General features: G+C 42.7%; 1 protein-coding gene and 1 long non-coding RNA gene across 3 annotated transcripts; both read left to right on the plus strand.

The window, feature by feature from the left end:
• The first annotated feature begins 2,221 nt into the window (after nucleotides 1–2,221).
• Nucleotides 2,222–4,892, plus strand: LOC134872775 (uncharacterized). The gene is made up of 2 exons (XR_010166856.1): nucleotides 2,222–2,536; nucleotides 4,150–4,892. It is a non-coding gene; the product is annotated as an uncharacterized LOC134872775 (long non-coding RNA).
• A 6,413-nt stretch (nucleotides 4,893–11,305) lies between these two features.
• On the plus strand, nucleotides 11,306–23,492 carry dtx2 (deltex 2, E3 ubiquitin ligase). 2 transcript variants are annotated; one of them, XM_063895753.1, is made up of 9 exons: nucleotides 11,306–11,893; nucleotides 12,696–13,287; nucleotides 15,224–15,282; nucleotides 17,566–17,823; nucleotides 19,541–19,608; nucleotides 19,790–19,957; nucleotides 20,762–20,923; nucleotides 21,428–21,517; nucleotides 22,305–23,492. In XM_063895753.1, the coding sequence occupies exons 1-9, from the start codon at nucleotides 11,581–11,583 to the stop codon at nucleotides 22,551–22,553; spliced, it is 1,959 nt and encodes a 652-aa protein (XP_063751823.1). In that variant the 5' UTR covers nucleotides 11,306–11,580; the 3' UTR covers nucleotides 22,554–23,492. The 2 variants fall into 2 exon arrangements, with proteins under 2 accessions (XP_063751823.1, XP_063751824.1); XM_063895754.1 differs by lacking the exon at nucleotides 17,566–17,823 and having other exon boundaries at nucleotides 11,307–11,893.
• Nucleotides 23,493–23,906: the final 414 nt, after the last annotated feature.

A 23,906-nucleotide genomic window follows, 5' to 3' on the forward strand; every position in this document is an offset into this window, starting at 1 on the left:
GAATTTGTCTTTGCACTGTAAGACTTTTGTGGAACAGTAGAGCTGATGATTTATCTCTGAATATATCTTATCTCTCTTTTTATTACACAGGTCTGATGAGATCTGTTGAGGAAACTGCTTATTATTGGAAAACGGGCATAATGGGAATGCATATTAAACAAGAAAGGACCCTAAAGCAAAGTATGAATCATAACTGTAGACTTAAAGGGACCCTATTCTGCTTGTTGTGGGGTTTCCCTTTCCTGTAGTGTGTCATATAGGTTTTAGTGCATGTAAAGGGTCTGCAAAGGCTAAAATCTGAGTGTTCCCTCCAGAGGGAGTTTCTCTCCCACACACTCCCTGAGAAACGCCTCCTCCATTGGACTCATTTGTTTACTTCCTGAACACAATGACAGCACTATGTAATACTTGCTCTCCTATTGGCTAGCGCTTCAACACATGATAGGCTAAGGGGCGGGACAGCTGTAAGAGGTTGACCAATCACAACAGAGCTGGCCAGCTAACCAATCAGAGCAGACTGGGCTCTGGTTTCAGACAGAGGGGGAAAATAGGTGCTGCAGCACAGGCAGTATGAGAAAAATAAAGAGCTTTCTGAACTTTAAAGCATGGAGACATGTCCCAGGAGAGACACTACATACTGATATACACCTGAACACCAGCAGGAGAGGACTCTTTAAAGTAGAGACACTACATACTGATATACACCTGAACATCAGCAGGAGAGGACTCTTTAAAGTAGAGATGCTACATACTGATATACACCTGAACATCAGCAGGAGAGGACTCTTTAAAGCAGAGACGCTACACACTGATACACACCTGAACATCAGGAGAGGACTCTTTAAAGTAGAGACGCTACACACTGATACACACCTGAACATCAGCAGGAGAGGACTCTTTAAAGTAGAGACGCTACACACTGATACACACCTGAACATCAGGAGAGGACTCTTTAAAGTAGAGACGCTACACACTGATACACACCTGAACATCAGCATTATTTATAGTTGCTGCCAGGTGAACGAATCGAGTTGCTAAGAAACTGCACAGCTGTAATTAAACCGCTCTACCTGTTGCATGTGCAGCCCATGCAAGCCTCTGTCCCCTCTCTGGGAACTGGGATAAATGTGTGTTGTTGTGTCACATTGATTGTTAGCTCAGCATGTCTTTTATTGCTTTACTCATAACCTACTCTGGATCCCATAAGTAAACTAAACAGTTCCATCAGCCCTCCCTATCCCCTGTGATGAGACTTTACATCCAAACATTTCCTTTGGCCAATTGTCCTGAAATGTCTTTTCGGTGTCTCTAAAAGGTCTGCTCTCTCTCAGAGTTATCCTCACAAGTCTCTGAGTCTTTTGATAGCCGGCTCTTCAGTTTTGGAGATTCTTCATAGCACAGAGAGATCATTCAGATTTACTTTGTTAAGGTGTTCTTTTCAATGCAGTTTCACAAACAGGTCAACTTATAATATAAAAATAATATATCAAATTTGATTTCTTAAAAGTTGCTCCATTTGGGAATAAAATAAAAATTTTGAAAAACTAAAGAAATGTAAATAATGAATAAAATATTGAAAAATCTAATAAATTAAATCACAATAAATACATATTTAACAAAATAAATATTTACTACTATATATTTCCACATTAAATAATACAAAAAATGTATTATTGTGGACATCAGATATCATGTCACACTCATTCGAACATAAGCCCTACAATGACCAATAAATTGTACATTTTAAGACTACATTATTGTCAGGATTGGGGGAAAGGACCCGGGCGCAGAAGCAATGGAGGAGGTAGGGGTTCAAAGGGATAACAAATAGCGAGCTTTAATTTCTAAAAAGCTGTTAACAAAAATGCTAAACTAGGAACAAAGGAAAAGTATAAAAGGAAAACAAAGGCAAACCGGTGGAAAAGGGAGAGCCAAGACATCAGGGGAAACAGCAAACAACGACGACGACGCGACCAAGAACACAAAGGAAAGACCAGACTAAATACAGAGGAGGGTCATCACAAGACAAGAAACAGCTGGGAAGGGGGAGGTGAAACAAAGGGGCAACAGGTGAGCACAATCAGACAATCAGACAGGAGGGAAACTAAAGACAGGAAGTATGAAGACAAGACAGGAAGTGACAAAACAAGATACATTTCAAAATAAAACAGTAGACTAAAAATACAGAAACTCTGATCCTAACAATTATCCGTATTATACTCACATGTTTTCATGGTCATCTTAAATGGATGTATTTCCACAGAGAAACAGCGTTCATATGGCCGTCTCAGTTGTCGTGGGTTTCTTAGATAAAAAGCCACATGGCATACAGCTATCGTCCTGATGATGGTTTTTGACATTTCGACGTGTTTTGACAAGGTTTCATGTGAATCTGGGTCGCCAGTGTGACTGCTGTGAATCCACGACTGCAGATGCTGGTCTCTGGGAACGAGCAGGCATCAGACGTCTGAAAGCCATCTGTCAGGTGCTTCTTAAAAAAAAAAAGACCTTCTGCAATTTTGATTCTCCCAACTAGGTCTGTACAATCTATTACACTGTTCAGTATTTTTGTTTCACTTTTAACGTTCTCTTGCAGTTGCACCATCTCATTTATGTTTCAGTTTTTTCTTGTGCTTCTTTTATGTTTCATGCAGTGGTGTATATTTACTCACGTACTATACTTCAGTACCATTTCGAGATACTTTAATCTTCTACTGCACTACAATTCAGAGGTAACTCGTGTACTTTTACTCCACTAAATGTATTTAATCCCTTTAGTTGCTAGGCAGATTAGGATTGATGATGGTAAATATAATCACCCTTAAATCAGACTTTACTTCACCTGCAGTAAATCCAGCAGCTACCCTGCAGTATACAAAGCCATTCAAACTAGCTGCACCTTTACCAGCTCTGAGAACACTTTAATGATCAATCATTATAAAACATATCAGAGATATTATTCTGAAATGGACCAATCAGACAATGACTACTTTTACTGTCGCTACTTTAAGTACATTTAGAGGAGAGTACTTTCTACTTTCACTGGAGGAACATTTAGAATACTTTTACTGTGACAGAGTATTCCTACACTCTGGTACTTCTACTTTACTCAAGTACAAGATCTGAGTACTTCTACTTTACTCAAGTACAAGATCTGAGTACTTCTACTTTACTCAAGTACAAGATCTGAGTACTTCTACTTTACTCAAGTACAATATCTGAGTACTTCTACTTTACTCAAGTACAAGATCTGAGTACTTCTACTTTTACTCAAGTACAAGATCTGAGTACTTCTACTTGTACTTATACTCAAGTACAAGATCTGAGTACTTCTACTTTACTCAAGTACAAGACCTGAGTACTTCTACTTTACTCAACAAGATCTGAGTACTTCTACTTTACTCAAGTACAAGATCTGAGTACTTCTACTTTACTCAAGTACAAGATCTGAGTACTTCTACTTTTACTCAGTACAAGATCTGAGTACTTCTACTTTACTCAAGTACAAGATCTGAGTACTTCTACTTTACTCAAGTACAGGACCTGAGTACTTCTACTTTTACTCAAGTACAAGATCTGAGTACTTCTACTTTTACTCAAGTACAAGATCTGAGTACTTCTACTTTTACTCAAGTACAGACCTGAGTACTTCTACTTTTACTCAAGTACAAGACCTGAGTACTTCTACTTTACTCAAGTACAAGATCTGAGTACTTCTACTTTTACTCAAGTACAAGATCTGAGTACTTCTACTTTACTCAAGTACAAGACCTGAGTACTTCTACTTTTACTCAAGTACAAGATCTGAGTACTTCTACTTTACTCAAGTACAAGATCTGAGTACTTCTACTTTACTCAAGTACAAGACCTGAGTACTTCTACTTTTACTCAAGTACAAGATCTGAGTACTTCTACTTTTACTCAAGTACAAGATCTGAGTACTTCTACTTTTACTCAAGTACAAGACCTGAGTACTTCTACTTTTACTCAAGTACAAGATCTGAGTACTTCTACTTTTACTCAAGTACAAGATCTGAGTACTTCTACTTTTACTCAAGTGCAAGATCTGAGTACTTCTACTTTTACTCAAGTACAAGATCTGAGTACTTGTTCCAACTCTGGTTTTGTGTGTGGATATTTATGTTGCAGAGCCCCAGGAATTGAAACAGTGGCTATTATGAAATCAAAGCCCTTGAATCGTGGATCAGTGGTATGATGATACTGGTATGAACACACTCCTGTTTCATTAAGGCTCTCCGTCACACTGTGGCCCAGCAGTCTGTCAGACGGAGAGTGTGTCTCTGGTGGAGCTGTTCGGGTATGAAGTGGAGTTGGCTGCAGTCTGAGGAGATGGATTCAATATTCTCTTGATTGATGATGCTGACAGCAGCTGTTGGCACGTTGGCCCTGTCAGATGCTCCGAGGCACTCTGGATTTTCCTGAGGGGGCATCACATGTTGGAGGGGGAAGAAGACAACGCCCTGACAATTCCTCACACCGGCAGACACCAAGGACATGTTGTTTTTTTCACACTACGATTTACAGCCTCGCTGAGAACTCTGAGGTTTGCTTTTTTTGTGGGAAAATGTACAAATACAGAGTTCAGCTTCTGCCAGATAGAGGCATGTGGAGAGAGCCCTCGGGCAAACACAATGCTTCCATGCACTGGTTAAGTTTGGTTGGTAGGTTGCATATACAGTAGGTGTTTTACCCCACTTTGTCTTTTGGAGATGTATATTAAACTCATCCAAACGTGTATTAGTTCGTGCTACATTCGTTTATTTAAATCATAACGTTACAGTAACATTTAAATAGAAAATAATGTCTTAATTAATTAACGTTGGGGAAGTTTCAAGACTGCATTTATTTATTAAAATGTCTACAAAAATCTGTTTTTATTCGTCTTCATGGTATTTTTGGAAATTAACACGTATGATATGACGATATATATATGTCAGTTATGTAATGGGGAAATTTCACGGGGGCATATTTGAGTTAAAATGGTTAAAAATTGGATAATTTATTGCTTTTTCTCAGTATTTTTTACAGCATTTTTGAGTATTTCCAATACATTCCCTCTGTAAAAACTTTGGCTTCATCTTTTATTCAGATTTCTGTTGAGGAAATATATCCAAATTAGCATATTTTTTAATAAGATTCAGCCTCATTTGCATATTGAAACATAGAATTTTAGAAACCTACATGTGTTCTATGTAAGTGATTACCTGGTTAAGTTTAATAGTCACTTGTTTTTTGTTCAAATGTTTTTTAAATGTATTATTTATGTCTGACGCAGAAAAAAAACAACGTACTGGAAAAGTTTCAGAGTGGTATAGGGTCTCCCATTAAGTCAACCTCTTTGTCTCAACGGTGAATCCTCAAATAGTTTTTTCCAGGATGTTCCTTTGGGAATAGATCTGGCACCTGATTGGCCACAGGTTCTGTTCTGAGCACTTAACCCACTGGCCCTGACTCTTTAACACTAACGAGAGTGAGGGAGAGGACATTAAAACTGATAGCCTCAAAGTGGGCAAGGAGCCATTGGTTAATGGAGATTGTTCTGCCAGCCGTGGCCCTTGCTGCTGCACCGGGACCCGGATCCTCGGGAGGAGATATTTCATTATTCCACGGCCAATGAAAGGGGCCAAGACCACGTCCGGGGTTTTGAACCGTGATGTGGAAAATTAGAGGTTATTTCACTGCTCTGTGACAAGCAACTCTCATTTTCTTACGGAAATATTGGATAAGGACGAGTTTTTTCAGACTAAGAGACACATGTCAAATCCGTTGTAGCTCAACTGTGGGGATCAGACGTCTCTACCGGGGATGACTTTGACATCTAAAAGTCATTTATCCAACTCCCCGATGAGAGAGCAAGTAAAGGACGTACTTCATTTGACAATTGTGTGGCGCTCTGTGCAAATGCCATGGTTCAGGAGTGAAGTGCACACTGGAGAGTCTCTGCTATGGATAGCAGCCACAGAAGAACACGTGACAGCAGCTGTGTGTTCATGGTGGAGACATCAATAGGTCCTCGCTGTATCAGCTGTCATGTGGGTTATGCAGATGTGTGCTGATCCACACCTTTGTAGTGAGAATAGGGTCAGAAAGAAACTGTGCTACTCACCATGCTCATACTAAGCCCTTAAAATGGGGTTTCCCCCTCCCTGTAGTGTGTTGTATAGATTGTTGTGCATGTAAACCTGAACATCACTTTAATATATCCTCTTCAAACACTCCACTTGCTCTCTCAAAGTGGAGACACTCTGCATATTCGTCATGTTTAACTTTCAGTTTTGAAATCAGGATCATCAGAACATGTTTGGCTCTTTTGTTGTTCTTCTTCAGCTGTTTTTTATCTATACAAATGATTGGAAAGCTCATTCTATAGCAGGTCAGTTGAAGGTATAAGCTGTCTTACTGTTTGCTGGTAGCTAACACAGGAATCCAGAGAGTGCCAGCGAGACCATCGAGGTTAAACTGCCTCATAAATCTCATATCTTCCTGTAAGAGAACAATTTCTGAGGCTCAAGGCATTTTACAATGTGCTCTTTATCCTCTGTTGGAAGAGTTTAAGCTCTTATATCTGATTCAGACTTCCAACACCCAGGTCTATTAGACTGAATAACTCCTTTATTTCCAAATGCTCGAGATGCCCCGACTGACTTTAGCTTCTGGGAGCTGATGATGTTTTTTATCAACGGCGTACTCTAGATTTCCTGTCGTCACTTAATGTGTTTTATCAGGTTTTTCCAACTAGGTGTGTGTCTCTATACCTGGCAGTGAGATTAGTTTCCCTCAGGAACAATAAAGTTTAAATTGAAGCTGACGTTTGGGACCGTTCCCCCGATGCAGTTGGGAAATGATAGTTTTTAGTTCCTACATTCTGGAAAAGCAGACACAAACAAGAGAAAGGCTATTTTTTATTTAAGTAATAATACCAGTAATTTAGGAAAATGTATTCCTTAAAGAAATAGCGCAAGGAGTTGTAAATATAAGATGCAATTCTTTACAATTTTTAATCCAGAACAAGACTTTACAAACGTCCGGGAGGCGGCATTTTGGGAAAGTGTACTCTTTCACCTTTATTCTTTCACCTTCACAGAAAGTGTGAGTTGAAAAATTGATAATTGTTAGCGGACGCATGTTTCTGGTCATGGATCAAATGCTTTATTAAATTCTCTTTAAGTAGTCTGTAAGACATGGAAGGTTATTTAGTGTTGGTTAGGTTATCTTGAATGATCTCTACTGTCCAGCAGGGGGCGACTCCACTCATTACAAACAGAAGTCAGATTGCCTAAAGGTCTACGAGAAACTTGCCATACTTCTCACTTGATTTTTTTACATAAATAAACATTTTCCAATTAAGTTTTCAGTCCCAATTACTAAGTCCTTGTCAAATTATGACATGAAATGAGTAAACTATGGTCCAATTTAGAGGGAAATCAGTAATAAAGCAGCGTTTGATTTATGGCGTGGCTAGCTTTTGATTGACAGTTTTTGTTACCATGGTGTTGTATCTTTTTCTCAGAACTTTGTTGGGTGTTTCCAGTTTGTTAAAGTTGTACACATACTGTAGCTTCACACTCTCAGGTAAAATAATCAAGATATAGATGATCAAAAATAAAGTTCCCAAACCAATGGGTGACGTCTCAGTGACTATGTCCACTTCTGATGTGCAATCTATGGCACACACTCACAGAGAGACGCAGAAAACTCAGATAAGCCGTCATGTCTCTGACTGCACAATAAAGCCGTCTCACCTTAACAACATTGTGATGTAAAGCAAGGTAAATGTGGGGGAGGGGGGTGCTTTATCAATCTCCTGAAGGAGGAGAGCGATCAGTTCTGACATCATGACTGAGGACAGCCTGGCTGGAGGAATGACGGAGAGGTTTCTGAAGGTAACGCTGAGTGTTCCCTTTAATAACTATAAGTTATCATATGACAGTGTGCCAGGCCGCATGCCAGGCCTTCCTGCCCTCTAATCCCCCGCCCCCCCACCATCACCACCACCACCACCGCCACCACCATCATTATAGCTCTGCTCTACATGACCTTAAGGCTGCTATTTAAAACATGCTATTTGCACGATGTAAGCTCCTGTCGGACAGAAAAGAGATCTGTATCTCTATACATACTATCCAAACTTCTGCTACAGCTGCCAGGTGTGCACAGGAATAAAATGGGCACAGCTCCAAGCACTTCTCCTCCTCCTCCTCCTCCTCCTCCTCCTCAACTTCTTTTCTCCACATTCCTCACATTCCTGCTTCAATCCCCTTGTTCACTGCTGAACCACATTTAATCATGCCCGTGTTGACAGCGATGGAGGTGGCATGCCTCTGGGAAAAAGATGGGGGGGAGTGAGACTCACAAAATTCTCACTCCTCAAATCCACACATTTTTCTCTGCAGCTCTCACATGTCGTATGAAACACACACCAGGAGACGCACACACACCTGCACCTGTGCTGTCTCTTTGTGCAGTACATCATCCTGTGCAGGTGCTCCATTGATCGCTCGTACCAAGGACTACTGCAGCTTCATCTTTCAACCCAGCTACATTATATACAGCTTGACTTTTTCCATTGTGGCATCTGCATCATGTGACCTTCTGAAAGAGACGATTAATAAAGAGGTTCTATTTCATTTATACAGGTGTTCGTGGAATCGTGAGGTGTAATACCTGCTGGTAACTGCAGCATGAATGGCAGGATATAGTACAGGCTTTTATATATCGAATGTGTGTGGAGATTTGTGGTTGTTCTGTTTGTCTTCACACTATTTTCCACGTTGGCCAACAGGTGAAAATGTGGCCAAAAAACAATTGCAAATGAAAAAATATCTTCACCAACTTCACCAAACATGGACGGCGTTGACTTTGAGCGATGCATCAACGAAACGCTGCAAATGCAAAGTGCTGAAAGAAGCTCACAACCCAACGGAAACCAGGGGACACTCAAAAGTGACGCACACAGCTGTGACCTGAGCACCTATTGACGTTCAGAGATGATAAAGTTGGCATTAAGTTGAGAGCGTTCACTTTAAGAAGTGTGTGACCTACAGCTGCAGCACAACCCAGAGTGTTTTACTTCAGAGAAAATAGTCCCTGTGAAACCTACTGACAGATCATTCCAGGGAAACTGTCAAGATGTTTGCTTTCCACTCTGGCTGTGACTACCTCCAACCAAAGTAGTTTCATTTTCATTGAAGGCAAACATGTCTGAAGCACATATTTTAAAACCTCGACAAAATAAACTGTATATTTCATTTGTGGAACATTTCAGCCGACTGCATCCTCTTGATTCGATATTTAGTTTGTGTTTTCCTGGGACTTTAATTGCAATTTAAGATTCATTTCTAGTCTTTGGTTTATAAAACGTCAATAAATTGTTTGAAATGTTCTTTTAAGTTTCTCGAAATTCAACGTAATGTCTTATTTTTCAGTCATGACATCAGAGTAGATCGAAGCTGAATATTTCCAGATATGAGATTCTGAAAAACAGCATTTTCTGACATTTTATTTGAACGATTAATCGATTTTTAGATACATTTTGTGATGTTTCTGATGATTGACTGATAGATTCATGACAAAACGTTTCAGCTTTATCTTTAAACATGCGATTAATAAATGGGAATAAGTCTTGTGCCTTTATTTCTATTATCCAAAGTATCTTCTGTTTGCAGGGATCAGTTTATCAGACTTCACTTAAACAGCAGCACTTTCAAATGGTCTACCCCGGAGATGAAGACCTTGCAGAATGATCAATCAAAGCCCTCTTCTCAAAGTTAAATTACTTGACTCACTGACTTGGAAACCATTATCGGCTTCATGCGTCAATTTCTCATTTTATTGTTTAATATGTGTGAAAGTATTGTGTCCTGGTTATATTGCAAAAAGCAGAACTGAGCAGCGTTTTATAATGCAACATGGTACTTTTAAATGGACTCACATTATTACATTTGTCATTGTGAGACGACTTGGCGTGCACTTATTTATTGATTATGTGTCGGTGCATGGGTTAGTGCACGAATGAAATCGGCTCTAAATCAAAATGATGTTCACACCGGTGTCAGAGTTTTCAACTTCTATTATCTTTTATGTGAGCATAATGAAGACCATCCAGATAAACAAGGTTGAGTAGACAATGGCGCATAGATTACAAAAGCAGTTTATTTTAATCTTCCTTCAGTATTTTTTATAATCCATGATGCATCAGCTGTGCTGGGTATTGTGGACAGGCTGAAATTAAGTTGAGCCTGCTTTGCATGTATTTAGGCCACAGACTTTGCAAAAGTACAAATTGAAACATATTGTTTTTTTCAAATCAGCTTAGTGTGCAGGAAAGTACATGTCTAAGCTTCACATGTATGTTAAATATTTGAGGATGGGTTTTTATAGATTATGTATGCAGCAGACCTGAAGTTTTCACCAGGTTTTTTTTGACGTGTTATTTGTGTCATACCTATTCATCTCCAGTTGAGGGCAGCAATGCTATTGAGAGTGATATAAAGTCCTTCAAATAGAGAGGCAGAGCAAGACGTGGAGCATGGACAATGAAGAAGTTTGATGAAAAAGAAGAAGAATGCAACCTTCAGGTGCACTCTGTAAGTTACTGATGCGGACATAAGAAGGGGTTGTGTGCTTGAAGTTTTTTTACAGCAAAGGTAAAAACAGAATCTCTTTGGTCCTTACATTTTTGCTGAATGGAGAAAATAAGAGTGAAGAAAAAATCATAAAAGTAATTATTAAATATTTATAAACCTTTATTGATCCCCGCAGGGCAACAGGTGTAAAAGCAACAACAAGAATAAGACTAAAACACAGTATAAATCAGGAAAGCGTTTAAACCCAAGATAAATAGAATACAAAATAAAAATGTAAGTTTATTACAGCATATAATAAAATATAAACAATACAGGTAGGTGAAAATCTTTACACATAATATCCTCAAATGTGTGGCATTAACACTTTGAACAAGAAATAAAATATTGTTTGGTTATGGTTGGCTCTTACAGATATAGTGTATATAGTTGTGTGCAATATGTGTTACAGGAGCATAGGACCTCAGATTTGCAGTGCCAAAAAGCACACTGACAAAAAAGCCTTTACATGTTGATATTGTGTCCAAATTGTTAATGCGTTCTTCTAATTTACATGTATCGACTTGGCTTTTGCAGTTCCCCTCATTCTGTTTTTGATGGACCAAACAGCAAGGCACGTTCCTTGCAAGTGAAACACACTCAACACTACTCGGATGACTCTGGTTCTGTTTCCCACAAACGTGCTTAGAATTACGATTTTCCCGGAGGTCCCTGAAGGCGGCCGTAGAGGAAGGAAGGAACCCTGGCAACGCTGCTGTCACAAAGCTAACGTTTATCCGCTAAGCCTCTGAATGCACCAGCTTTGTCAACATGCACTTAACTGTGTATCAACCATCTAACCTCTACCTCATATCTTCCTCATAACAAATTCACCATGGCATTTTTTAACGAGCCAAGCTAGCAGACATCTTTCTCCTTCGTCGTAGAGCAGTTAAACCAGCTAACCAGAACTAGCTGTTTGTTAGCTCGGGTGAATATGGCGATTGTGTCTGGATCCTGTGCCAGGGTAAACGGGTCTAGAAATGGGCCGACAGTTTCGGCTACTCCATCTGGATCCGTGGGTCAATCTCAGCCCATGATAGCGGTGTGGGAATGGCAGGATGACCTGGGCTATTGGAGGCCTTACAGCGGACAGGTGAGCGCCTTCATCGAGCGGAGTTTGTCTCCGAGGAACCAGCGAGGAGGAGGAGCAGCCGGATCAACGAGCATCTGCCTCGGACAATCAGACCCCAGCCTGACGCCTTATCTCATCGACATACCGAGCCTGAAGCAGTTCCGACAGGACACAGGTGAGCACACGACACACCATGACACTTAATACCTCTGTTATGAGCTTCATAATCGCTATTTTTGTTCAAATGGTGCACCTGGAAACACCATAAGGCCAGGCTAACAGATAATGCTAGCTACTTAGCATTAGCTTACAGGGACGCTGTTGTTTTGATGCGTGTTTACATAGCTGCTAGCTAAGGTTAGCTAACTACCAAGCGTAAAATCATCAAACTTAAACGACCCTGTTTAATAGGTTTGTATTTAAAGTTGGCTAGCTTGTCAACATAGGCTTTCTATAACCAGTCTAATTGGTTGCTACATTAGCATATTGTCTGTTCCAAACTGTAATTACTTTATAGTATGCGTTGCTAACCTATGTAAATAGTTTACATTGTTTACCTTTTGTTAATTTAGGGCTGGCATATCAAAACACACTGACTTCAATTATGTGAAAGATCTGCATATTAATATTGTATATTCCATAGAGAGACTGTAGATACTGTATCTGTACTGTTTATCTTATAGCCTATTGATTTGTTTTTTAAATCAGCTGATTCGTTGCAAGTAGTCGTTATTATAGCTGAAGTGCTCTTCTATTTTCTGAATAATGATAATAAACATCACCATAAAGCATTAATGATTTAATGATGATGCTTACATTATGGACATCTACATTTAAATGGTTGTCTGGGGACTTTTGTGTGGTATGGTCCCTTTTTATGATTTTGAAATGAAATGTGGATTTATTCGTACATATAAGGCTTGCATAATGAGCTTTAAAGAAGTGTATTTAATAATAGTGTTTTATTTTAATTTCAGGAAAGACCCGGTCAGTGCGCCGGTCCCTGTTTGCCCAGTCCTCAGGCCTGGGCAGTGGTGTTTACTGGGAATGGCTCAATGATGAAGGAGGATGGACTCCATACGAGACTCGCACCTCCATCCTTCTGGAGCACAGCTACCAGGCCCGGCAAGGCACGGCAGACCTGGGCCCACATGGATACAACTACATAGTGGATCTGACGTCTCTGGCCCAGGTTAACAAAGCGACCGGCTTCAGACGGCAGGTCCGACGGCAGTGTAACCTCCCCTACCCCCTGGCCTCCTCCGGACCCCCGGCCATACCCTCCTCCAGCCCTGCCTGCTCCTGCCAGCAGTGTTTGAGCCACAGCAGCACAGGACCCATGCCCAGCCGCTCACGACATTCCTTTTCATCAGGCAGTCTGAACCGGCCCAGTCTTCAGGCCACAGGGAGGACTGCGGCTGCTCACCCCACCTCTGTCTACTCGCCATACCCGAGGAGACCCCTCTCTGTGGGAGGGATGTCCTGGGGCAGCCCCTGGCCTCCACCAGCCTCTGGAAGTCAGCTGTCGGCCCCACTCCTGCCCAGCTCGGCCAGTGCCAACGGGTTAAGGTGTGTTTCTGATCTGATGGATGGTGTGTTAGTTTGCAGTGTCATACAGTCAACATTTAGTCTATCAACAGCAGGAAGATGTCCCTAGAGTCCCAGTGGACCCAAACTGAAATCTGGCTTTTGTCTTTAGTGGGAAAGGTTGCAAGATTGGCTTTTTTTGGGACAAATTACTGTGTGGTAGTCTCCAGCCAAACTACAGTGATGTAAACATGACACCTGGTCTGATAAGCTATGTTTTTCTACCTCAATGCCAGGAATTTGGATAGTTCTGATAGAGTATTAAGGCATAGGCGCAGATTTATGTCTCTGCTGGTGGGTGCTCAAAACAGTGGAAAGTCAGGCGGCAACGCCCCTTCCCCCAGGACAGCACACCGCCTTAACTAACTCATTTTCTGCGGGAAACCCTGAAACATAGTGTGGAAATTGCGTGAAGAACGAAGCGGGAACACCGCTGCTATAGCTCATGAATAACGCAAAATAACAGTATAGGCTACAAGGGGCCCCACTATTGATAATAGGCTAATGTTAATGTAATGTTGTTACACATGCAAAGAAAGCATACAAGCGCCGTGGAGTTCTTCGCCCCGCTGCATCCATGGCATGACGTGCACGGCACGTGGGTGCTCGGCCTTCTCCGTGGGTGCTTGGGCCCGGAAGCACCCACAGAATCGGCACCTTTGTATTAAGGTACAAAACATATAATTGATAAGTCTTCCTCAATGCCAACTGACTCCATTGACGCAATAATGAATCTACTTCCTGGATTTCATTAAACACTCTTCATTCAAACTCGACAGAAACTTAATAAAAACGCATCAAAACCATCTTTGTAGTGTTCAAACTAAAAGCTGTTACTTTAAAGCAGTTGACTAACCCTGATCCTTCGTCACACACCAGACAAAAGTAAGGCAATCTGTTGAATCACTTCTTTTTATCAGCTTTTTCCACGTTTTAAGAGAATGTGGAAAAACCTGTTATCTGGCCAGGGTTGAAGGTCATGGGGCCCTCTCCACCCTTCCCTTTCCCTCTCTTCTCTTTTGTCTTTCCTGTCCGTTTCCACTTTGACCTATGTTGTAAAACAGGAATGACTGAACACTATCTGCAGCTCCAGCCCTGCAGAGGTATGTTCGTTTGGCTTCCTGTTGGGAGGCGTCATCCCCAGCCTTCCTTCTTTCTGTTCCTAATTCTTTATTGTGCAGTCACTGCTCAGGCCTGATCCCTGTGGAAGGTGTGTCTATTAAATATAGATCCACACCTGCAGGTTGTCTGATACAGGTCTATCTACAGGCCTTATGCTATCAGCGACACAAACCCTCCTTCTTTGGGTATCTCTTGGGTCGTCTTCACCGGCTGATCAGAGGGTAGCACACCTGCAGTGGGTTTTAAAATACCTGAAGGGTGTTTTACAGATCTACTTTTGTTCCAGGCACAGGTTACAGAATAGGATTCCCTTAGTACAAAGTAAAGATTAACAGGGTTGATTTTTTCCTGGTTTATTCAACATTTGCTCACTCAATATCTGTAATTGTAAGGATCAGCTGATTTTCATGTCTATATAACATTTGAAAACAAACAATTTGTAGGAAATGTAAAGAGGTCACTTAGACTAAGCGGTTAATAATCAATAAAACAATTCTTTGTAGCCTCCCGCTGGATTTGGTTTAGAGCTCCATTCTACTTCAGTAGCAACAATAATATTTCCCATAGTAAGCAGATTTGTTGGCTGCTTATTCCTCAATACACCGATGAGTCATACCCTCTATTGGCGTTACCCACATGCAGCAAATGTTAAGTCATTACTAATCCCTCTCTGGATGTGTTCAATCCGAAGTAAATGTAAATAAAGATGCCCAGTGTATCCACAGTCAGTTTTCCGTCTTGAAGCTCTTTTCTGTTTGCTGACCGAGTGTCCCTGTCCTTGTTTCCCGTCCTGCAGTGTCCCCTCCATCTCTGTGCAGCTGAACGGATCCACCAGTGTGAGCTCGGCCCTGGCAGGTAAACGGGTCACTGACCGTCCGTCCTGACTGTTACCTCTGCTCTGTTCTGCACCGCGCTCTAGAGCCGGTCGCTGGTTTCAAATCAGGGACAGTGTGTGTGGTGTATGTGCCTTTCTCCCCCCTCTGCATTTGTCTTGTGAGTGTCGGACTGTTAGAGAACAGCAGGCCACAAAAGAGCTGGAATAAGAGGGAGCCACAATAAAAGAAAACCCTCTGTGGCTCGACGTGTAATCCAGAAACCAATCAGAGCAGACTGGTTTCAGACAGAGGGTGAAAAGAGGCAGTGGGAAATGATGTAGACGTATAAAAGTGATCGCACTTAACGCTGACTATCTTTATGGTGGCAGGAATGAGTCAGCAGGTTTCTGGCAGCAGTCATCATGACTAACGGGAGGTGTTCAGGGTGTAAGTTTTAAAATAAGCACAGCGGCTTACCCTTCACACACACCTTGAACTGTTGGACTGAACTCTGACTAATCATATTAGCCAAACATTAAAAAGGGAACATTACCTTTAATTAGGCTCTCACATTTAATGTCCATAAATGCTGTTAATGGTGAGACCATTTTCAACCCAGAGAACAAACCTGTGCTGATTAATGCTTCAGTCTGTGTTTTTGATTTGGCTGTTTGCATGCGTCCAGTGCTTTATGGATTAACTCTGCATTGCTTTGCTTGTTTCGTAGCCTCATGATGATTTCTGCTCTCTCAAATAACATAACCCTCTAATATGTTACACGTTATATTGGGCGAGATGACGGTCAAATAAGGTCATTTAAAACAGTGAAAAAATGCCCAAATAAACAAGTGAAATTAAATAGAATATTAAAATATATATATATTTGGAGAATCAATACTTATAACCAATAATCCAAATGAAGTAAAAACACTTGGTAACTGTAAAATGTGAGACCTTAACGGGCTGACATGTGGCGGGCAGGAACGTCGTAATTGTCCTTAAACGACAGAGTTGCCATGCACAGCGAGCGCTCGGTCTCTTTTCTTTCTCTCCGAATATTCCTCCGTCTCTGGGCGCCGATAAGCCGACCGAATCAATACAATCAGCCTGCAGGAAGCTAGCGGACCAGAACCTCATTAGCGCGACGCAGCGTAGCATGACTTTGGATCATTTAAAAGTGAAGGTCGTTCATGCGGCGTCTTCTCCAAACGTACGCCTCTAACGATCTTGAGTCACGAATGAACAATAGTGGTTATCCGCTCTTTACTCTTCTCACAACGCCCTCCAATGCTGCTGGATGCAGACCTGACAGGGTGCGGGAAAGTTCAACCTGCATACGCTCGAGTTAGGTTTATTAAACAGGTCTCGATGATTGTTGCCTTGGTGATGATGCATTGAGTTTCGCTTTCCATTGTCCAATTGGGTTATTATAAAAAATTGCCAATTAAGAAAGCTACTTCAATAAAGGGGTGCAGGAATGAGTCCTAACACCCGGGCATGAGTCCTCATGCTTGCACTCGTCGCAAAGTCAATTTTATTTGTAATGAACAGGTTTGTTGGTTAGGTTCTCCAAAGAAGTTCTGAGGCTAAATCAAGCTTATTAGATTTATAAATATCCCATTCATGAAGCTTTGTGCGTCTTTAAAATGACTAAATGAGACCACTAAACATCGTGTTGAACGTTAGCCGCCTTTAGCTTAGCAGTGGTGACTTTGCTGTAGTTCCATTATAGCATTAGGTAGCTTTTAAGTGTCACGATAGCATTTAGGCTCCACAAATCGAGGGAGCCCTTACGATGTGAACTTCCGGGTCAGCTTGCAATACATGATCACTGCACCTCTCAATTCTCCCCTCATCCATCTGAGACAGTTAAAGCCTGTCGATGCGGCTGGAACGTGATGCTCTGTGTGCTACGCTAACAAGAAGCTAAAGGGACCTGGAGAGGTTAGCCTGTACCCTTCAAATATATAAATAGCGTCATACATTTTTTGTCTTCAACGCCAAGCTGTTCACAACCGGTCCTCAGTCTGCTGATCGACCCGTCTGACTTCCAGCTTGTTGAAACCATCCGTTCTCAGTAGATCTTTTCTCAGGATAACTTTAGCTCACGAGATTAATGCTAGTGTTAAAAACAGATTGCACCTCTACTCAGAAAGAGGAGTCATTTGATCTGATTGTCTGTGTGGAGGAACATCAGTTGCTGCTACATTTCTCATACCTTTGATTTGTTCCTTTCTACTCCTGCATATCTCCACTTGCTCTCAACCCTCACCTGCCCCACCCACCCCATCCCGCCTCAACCCCACCCTCCCCCCTGCTCCAGGCATGGCCTCCATTTTGATGTCAGCAGTGGGACTCGGCGTGCACTTCACCAATGCCCCCCTCCCTCCTCCTCAGCAGCAGCAGCAGCCTCCTCAGCATCCTCAGCATCAGCATCAACATCAGCAGCCTGCTCCTTTCTCGCTTCCTCCTCCTCCTCCTCTCCTCCCCCCCGGCAGCAGGCCCAGCAAGCCCCCCAGCAGCAGCAGCAGCAGCAGCAGCAGCAGTTCAGTTAGGAGAGCAAAGAGGCAGCACAGGAGAGGTAGCTACCACCACGCCGGCCCTCTCTCTCTCACTCTCTCTCTCTCTGTCTCTCTCTCTCACTCTCACTCTCACTCTCAATCTCTCTCTCTCTCCCTCTCTCTCCCTCCCTCTCCATGGCTCTGCTTCAGTTGCTTCATCACCACCACAGGCTTCAGGAACACCTCACCCTGCATCAGCTCTCATCCGTCTCCATGTCTGTGAAGTGTGCTGCTCTTTGTGTTAGCTGGGGAAACCAGAGCTCTCTGTCTGACCGGTGTGTCTTAAAATCAGACGTCCGACAAATTCAGTGACCTACGACCACGCAGCTGCTCGGCAGTCTGCATTTGTGGTTGTTTACCTCCAATAGAAAGTAAATAAGTACAGTGATTGGAGTACTGTTCATGTACCGAGGACAAAACGGTCATCTTATTGAAACCGTATAAAGGCAGTAAAGATGTTTCCTACACATTAATGCAGCAGTCAAACTAATCCAGAAAAAGAATATATCATGTTCAAACAATAACAGGGGACATTTTACTGCACAGTGATGCCTTTAAGGTACATTAACCTTTGTTTTGCTTCCATAACACGTTTATCTTGACTCTTACTTAAAGTGGAATTCTTTCACGGTGTGTTTTAAGTACTTCTAATTAAGCAAAGGATCATTTATCCACCTCCAATATCCACCATAAAACCCTTCTTCTCCTTAGAAACTTTCATTCTAAAAAGGTTTTCTGTTCGGCACTTATTTATAAACTTCACCTGTCTTACCAGAAAATTGTGCAAGACCTGGATTTGTGCAAACACTGCCTTAAACTGTGAACATCTAGCATGATGGTATGTAGCAAAACATGCCTTAAGTGTAAATAATGATATGTTATAGCCTTCAGATCTGAAAGAGATGTCCCAGAAGCCACTGCTGCAGGGTAGAGCTGCCATCAGTCGATCAACATTCAATCATTAGCAGCTGTTCTGACAACCGTCGCTAAATGTATTCACCCAGCACACCGGGATGCATTTATCAACCTTTAACACGGATTGTATCGCATTCACCGTGACACCCTGAACGCTCTCGATGCTGTCGGCGGTCAAATAGCAAAGATGTGTGTAGGGGGGGAGGGGGGGAACGTGGGACGTGTCGTGCAACTTGCCTCGGCTGCATTTAATATATTAAGCTCTGCTGCCTCTTTACTCCTGCCTGATGTGATGTGTTCGTCTCTGCATGGCTGTAAAGAACCCCTCATCGTCTGCCACTTCAGCCGGAATTAATGCTCTTCACACTTCAGGAACAAAAGCAGAAAAAGTGTTGATGTCTGGAAACAGTGAATATATTTTCTCAGCCGGGAGCAAAACAACCTCCTACCCGTTTCAAGTGATGGATTTAAATGGAGCCTTCGTGTTTAGTAAACTCCAAAGATATGTTAAGGTTTTGTGAGCGTTCAGGAATGAGTTTCTTAAGCAGACTTCACACTCGCACGTTTCCATCCCTCATGCTGCCGTTATTGTTCCCTCTGTCTTCATCTGGAGCTGTCTCTGTGTTGCGTCTTCTTGATTGTTCGGATGTTTGATTAGCAGCAGCCTGAGCTGGATTCATTCTTTGCAGAAAATCCATCTCTCATCTAGCGTGACATTCTAAAGTAAGATCCTGAATGGCTTCCTTTTATCTCGGCAGTCTCAGGGTACGACAGGTGGTTGTGTGTTGCAGCTCATTCCTCCCTCTATGCTCTCTCTCTCAGCCTCTGCTCAGAGACCCGAGGAGGTGATTCAGCGCTACATGGAGGTAGTTGCCGGAGTGCCGGATGAGGTAAATGTTCCATGTGTCCTCCTCGACATCAGAGGTTTACTGTAGTCCTTTGTACAGACGCAGGCTCTCAGCGTCTAAACATGAATGATAACAGTTCATGAGGCTTTTTGTTGGCCTTACACTTGGAAAACTCTTGTTCTTTTTTCCCTTTGTGCCACTAAACCCCCCCTCTATCCCTCAGGACTGCATTATCTGCATGGATCAACTGTCCAACGCATCCGGCTACGAGACGCAGTCCACAGAGGAGGGGGGCCCGAGCGTCCTGCCAGACACCGTGGGGAAGTTCATCAAATGTGGACACACCCTGCACATGCTCTGCATGCTGGCCATGTACAACAACGGGACCAAGGTACGGCTTCCTCTATATTTAGAATATGTTCACAGCTTTACCCTAATTCTGATTTCCAAGCCTTATCTATGTTTCCTTCAAAGTAACCAGACGTGAGCCGATGGTCCAGAGCTGCCTCTCATGTTACGGTGTAACTTTGGTATATCTGCTCTTTTAAAACACAAGAACACCAACAAATAAACCAAGCAATGCAGCGTTCGACCAGCAACTCATTTATGCTAAGCTAATCTGGCTCTAGCTCGAGGCTACTGTCATGTACACCCTGTAAATACACACTTCTAACCAGAATGAAGCCATTTGTAGCCACTAGATCCAGCAGTGCAACGTCACATTTATACAGCCACTTTCTTTCCTTTTAACCAAACATTTGGAGAGGTTGCTCCTGAAATATTTGCACATGATGAAATGTCTTTATTCCCAAGTCTTTTTGAATGTTTTAAAGTGGTGGTGTTCCTCTGTAAGATCAGAAAGGTGCTTTTTCTTTCCCTCCCTGCCTTGCAAATTGCAAAAGAACTGACCGTAAACAGGCATTAGACTGTGTGTTGCAAACTGAAGTAAACACACACATTTATTCCGTATTCATGAAAAAAATATTCCTAAATCTGAATAACATCAGCACAGATCACAGGTCTTAATCAGAATGCTCTGAAACACGTCAAACGGTGTCATGATCCTTTAAATTACACATGATTATATCGTGCGTTGAATTAACCACGTCGTCCTGGAGGGTTGGTGCCCTGGCGAGGCTGGCTGGATGCAGATCTGCTTCGATCGTCTCACGGCTCTCTGTGTCTCTGTCCTCAGGACGGCAGCCTGCAGTGCCCCTCGTGTAAGACGATCTACGGAGAGAAAACCGGCACGCAGCCCAAAGGCAAGATGGAGATCTACAGCATCGGCCAGTCGCTGCCAGGACACCCGGACTGTGGAACCATCCAGATCATCTACAGCATCCCGCCGGGCATGCAGGTACGAGCTGCAGTCCAACTTCACTTGGCTCATTCCCACAGTCTTTCATCCTTTATATTTCCAGCAGCGCAGCGAGCACCAGATGCCACAATCTCTCCTCGGATACAAATGAAGATTGAGAAGTGGTGGCCGTTCAACTGTCAAGGACACGATGACATTCAGAGAGTACGGGCTTCTGGAAATGTTGTGTTGCATCATGGGTTGTTTGTTCAGATGTTTTTCTGTAACAGATTGATGTGCAGCCCCCCCCCAACCCCTCCCCCCCCCCCCTGGCTCGCTGTGACACCCTCTTATGTTTCAATGTTTTGGGAAAACTCTTCTTCCTGTAAGCAGGAGGGCTGATAAATGCTTTTAATCGCTGCTCTGCAGTTACAGGAACCAGAATCACATTTCTATTGAGCCGTTCTCTCCAGACCACTGTTATTAGATCTCTGTATTATCACTGTTAAACTTTATGTCTTTAATTTATCATCTCCTCTTCCTCCTCCTCCTCCTCATCATCAGGGCCCGGAGCATCCTAACCCCGGACAGCCGTACAGCTGCAGAGGCTTCCCTCGCTTCTGCTTCCTACCAGACAACGACAAGGGCCGGAAGGTACCGAGCCAAACCCTTCGCCACACACACACACACACACACACACACACACACACACACACACACACACACACACACACACACACACACACACACACACACACACACACACACACACACACACACACACAGTATCCTCCTCGTCATCACTGCAGACCTGGGATCAGGGCATGCTGTGCCCTCTTTATAAAGTTGTTGTTTCCATGGTGAATTAGAAACTCACTTCCTGCCCGCTGCAAACACACTTCAGCTTCTATAAATAACCCGATGACTCTCCGTAATGGAAGAGTGGATTCAATTATCCCAGTTTTGTTTATCTGGGCCCCACACGTAGTGCACAGCAGCCTCCTCTCACTAGTTTAACTCGGAGTATTGCTCAGAGAACATTAATTTAGCCAAGTTATAGAAACCCATTTCAGGTTAATTGTTTGTTTACAGACCTGGGATGTCTCTAATGGCTGCTAACACTGCTTTTAAATGTCTCATTAAATGCTTTTTTTTCTCCTAAACTTTGGTAGAAACCAATTAGAATTCATGTTTACATTCATACAAGACAAATAAAAGCAGGAAATGATTCCGTAGGAGAAGCTGGAAACCAGTAAACATTGTTGGTTGCTGCTTAATTTTCCGTCAATTCATCTGTTTTATTGTTTTGGAAACTTCCTCTGGAGGGAACACAGGGATTTTAGCCTTTGCAGACCATTTACATGCACGAAAACCTGTATAACAAAAAGCCTCTAAGTTCTAAAACGCCTGAACACCCCCCCCCCCGTTTCTCCCTCTGAAGGTGCTGGAGCTGCTGAAGGTGGCTTGGATGCGGCGCCTCATCTTCACCGTGGGAACTTCCAGCACCACCGGGGAGCCTGACACCGTGGTGTGGAACAACATCCACCACAAAACCGAGATGATGTCCAACCTGTCGGGCCACGGCTACCCTGACCCCAACTACCTGGACAACGTCCTGTCGGAGCTGGCCTCTCAGGGCGTGACGGAGGACTGCTTCAAAGCTGCGGCAGGCGGCGGCAGCGGCTGCTAGGTCAAAGCTCCGGAGAAAAAAAAGTCTGCAACCTCTGTCTGTTCTTACGTTCGTTCAGCGTCCGCCCAACCCTCATCGAGTGAGATTAAAGCGGGAGCGGGGTAAAAAGCCTCTCTGGAACAATTCATTTACATTCCTGCTCATTCACACTCCTGGAGACTGAGCCTGTTTTCATCAACCTGGAGACTTTCTGTTGTTTCGTTTTTTTAAACCATCATCTGAATCCCCTTGAAAGTGGCAGCTTTACACGGAGGATAGGAATCTCATTAAGCACTTTAGTTCTGACTGCATTTAGCAAAACCACGTGTGATTTCCCGGTGAAAGGGCAAATTGGGAAGTTATGCAATTAAAGGGGAAAAACACTGGAACACGCGTAGCAAAGTGAGTGTATATTCGCCTGTCCGATGTAAATAACAACAACATGTAATAGAACATTGTTAAAAAAAGAAGAGAAACCGGTTGGGTCCAAAAGTCAAGGAGAGAAACGTTGTGTATTTTTAAATGTTTACTCTGCTTCTGATTGGACCATCTGTTGTGATATTTTACTCTCTAATCGAATTAGATCAACAGATGTCTGACGCACTCACGCTCATGTTTTGAATCTGCAGTAACGGCGCCCGTGGGCATTGTTTCCGTCAGTGTGTTAAGAGTGTGTGTGTGTGTGTGTGAGGGGACGAGGTCGTACAGCGCCACGTCCTCCGGTCCGAAACAGATGGGGGGGGGCTCCGGTTTAAGGACATTTTAAAGTGTGACAATCAAGGTCATCGAACTCGTCTTGATTAACCAAGACACGCGAGGCGGCGGCCGGCATGATCATGTTCCCCGCGGGCTGTGAGCGCAGCGCCTGAACGCACCACAGCGGACTGAGTCTTGACATGTATACAAGCAACACTCAAAAAAAGTCTCTGCAATAAAGAAATGAAACTAAATACATCCTCACTGGTGTCTTATTTAATGTGGTGAATGAAAGATGTGTGAATTCACAACTAATGCGGGGTTATGTATGGAGCTGAATCTGAAAACATAAAATCTGCAGCTGAAAAACAAGAGCTTAATATCAAAATATATGGAAAGTGAAAACATATCCAGTACTGTTCCAATGGTGTTGATTTCCAGACACTGGGGCACTTTATATCGATACTATTGAAAAGAGAAAAGGCTTTTCTATGAAGAAACTGCTCATTTTAATAACATTTCTATAGAATAGCTCTAATATACCATTTAAAAAAAGAGGTGTCTTATGTGTGCAGTGAAGTAAAACGATGCTGCAATGATTAGGAGTCCACGTGATATAGGAGCTATTGAAAAACAACCCAGTAGTTCTCAATAAAAAAGCGCCTTTAGAAGAAGCGC

Source organism: Eleginops maclovinus, chromosome 11, assembly GCF_036324505.1.
Source record: "Eleginops maclovinus isolate JMC-PN-2008 ecotype Puerto Natales chromosome 11, JC_Emac_rtc_rv5, whole genome shotgun sequence".
NCBI classification, from domain to species: domain Eukaryota; kingdom Metazoa; phylum Chordata; class Actinopteri; order Perciformes; family Eleginopidae; genus Eleginops; species Eleginops maclovinus.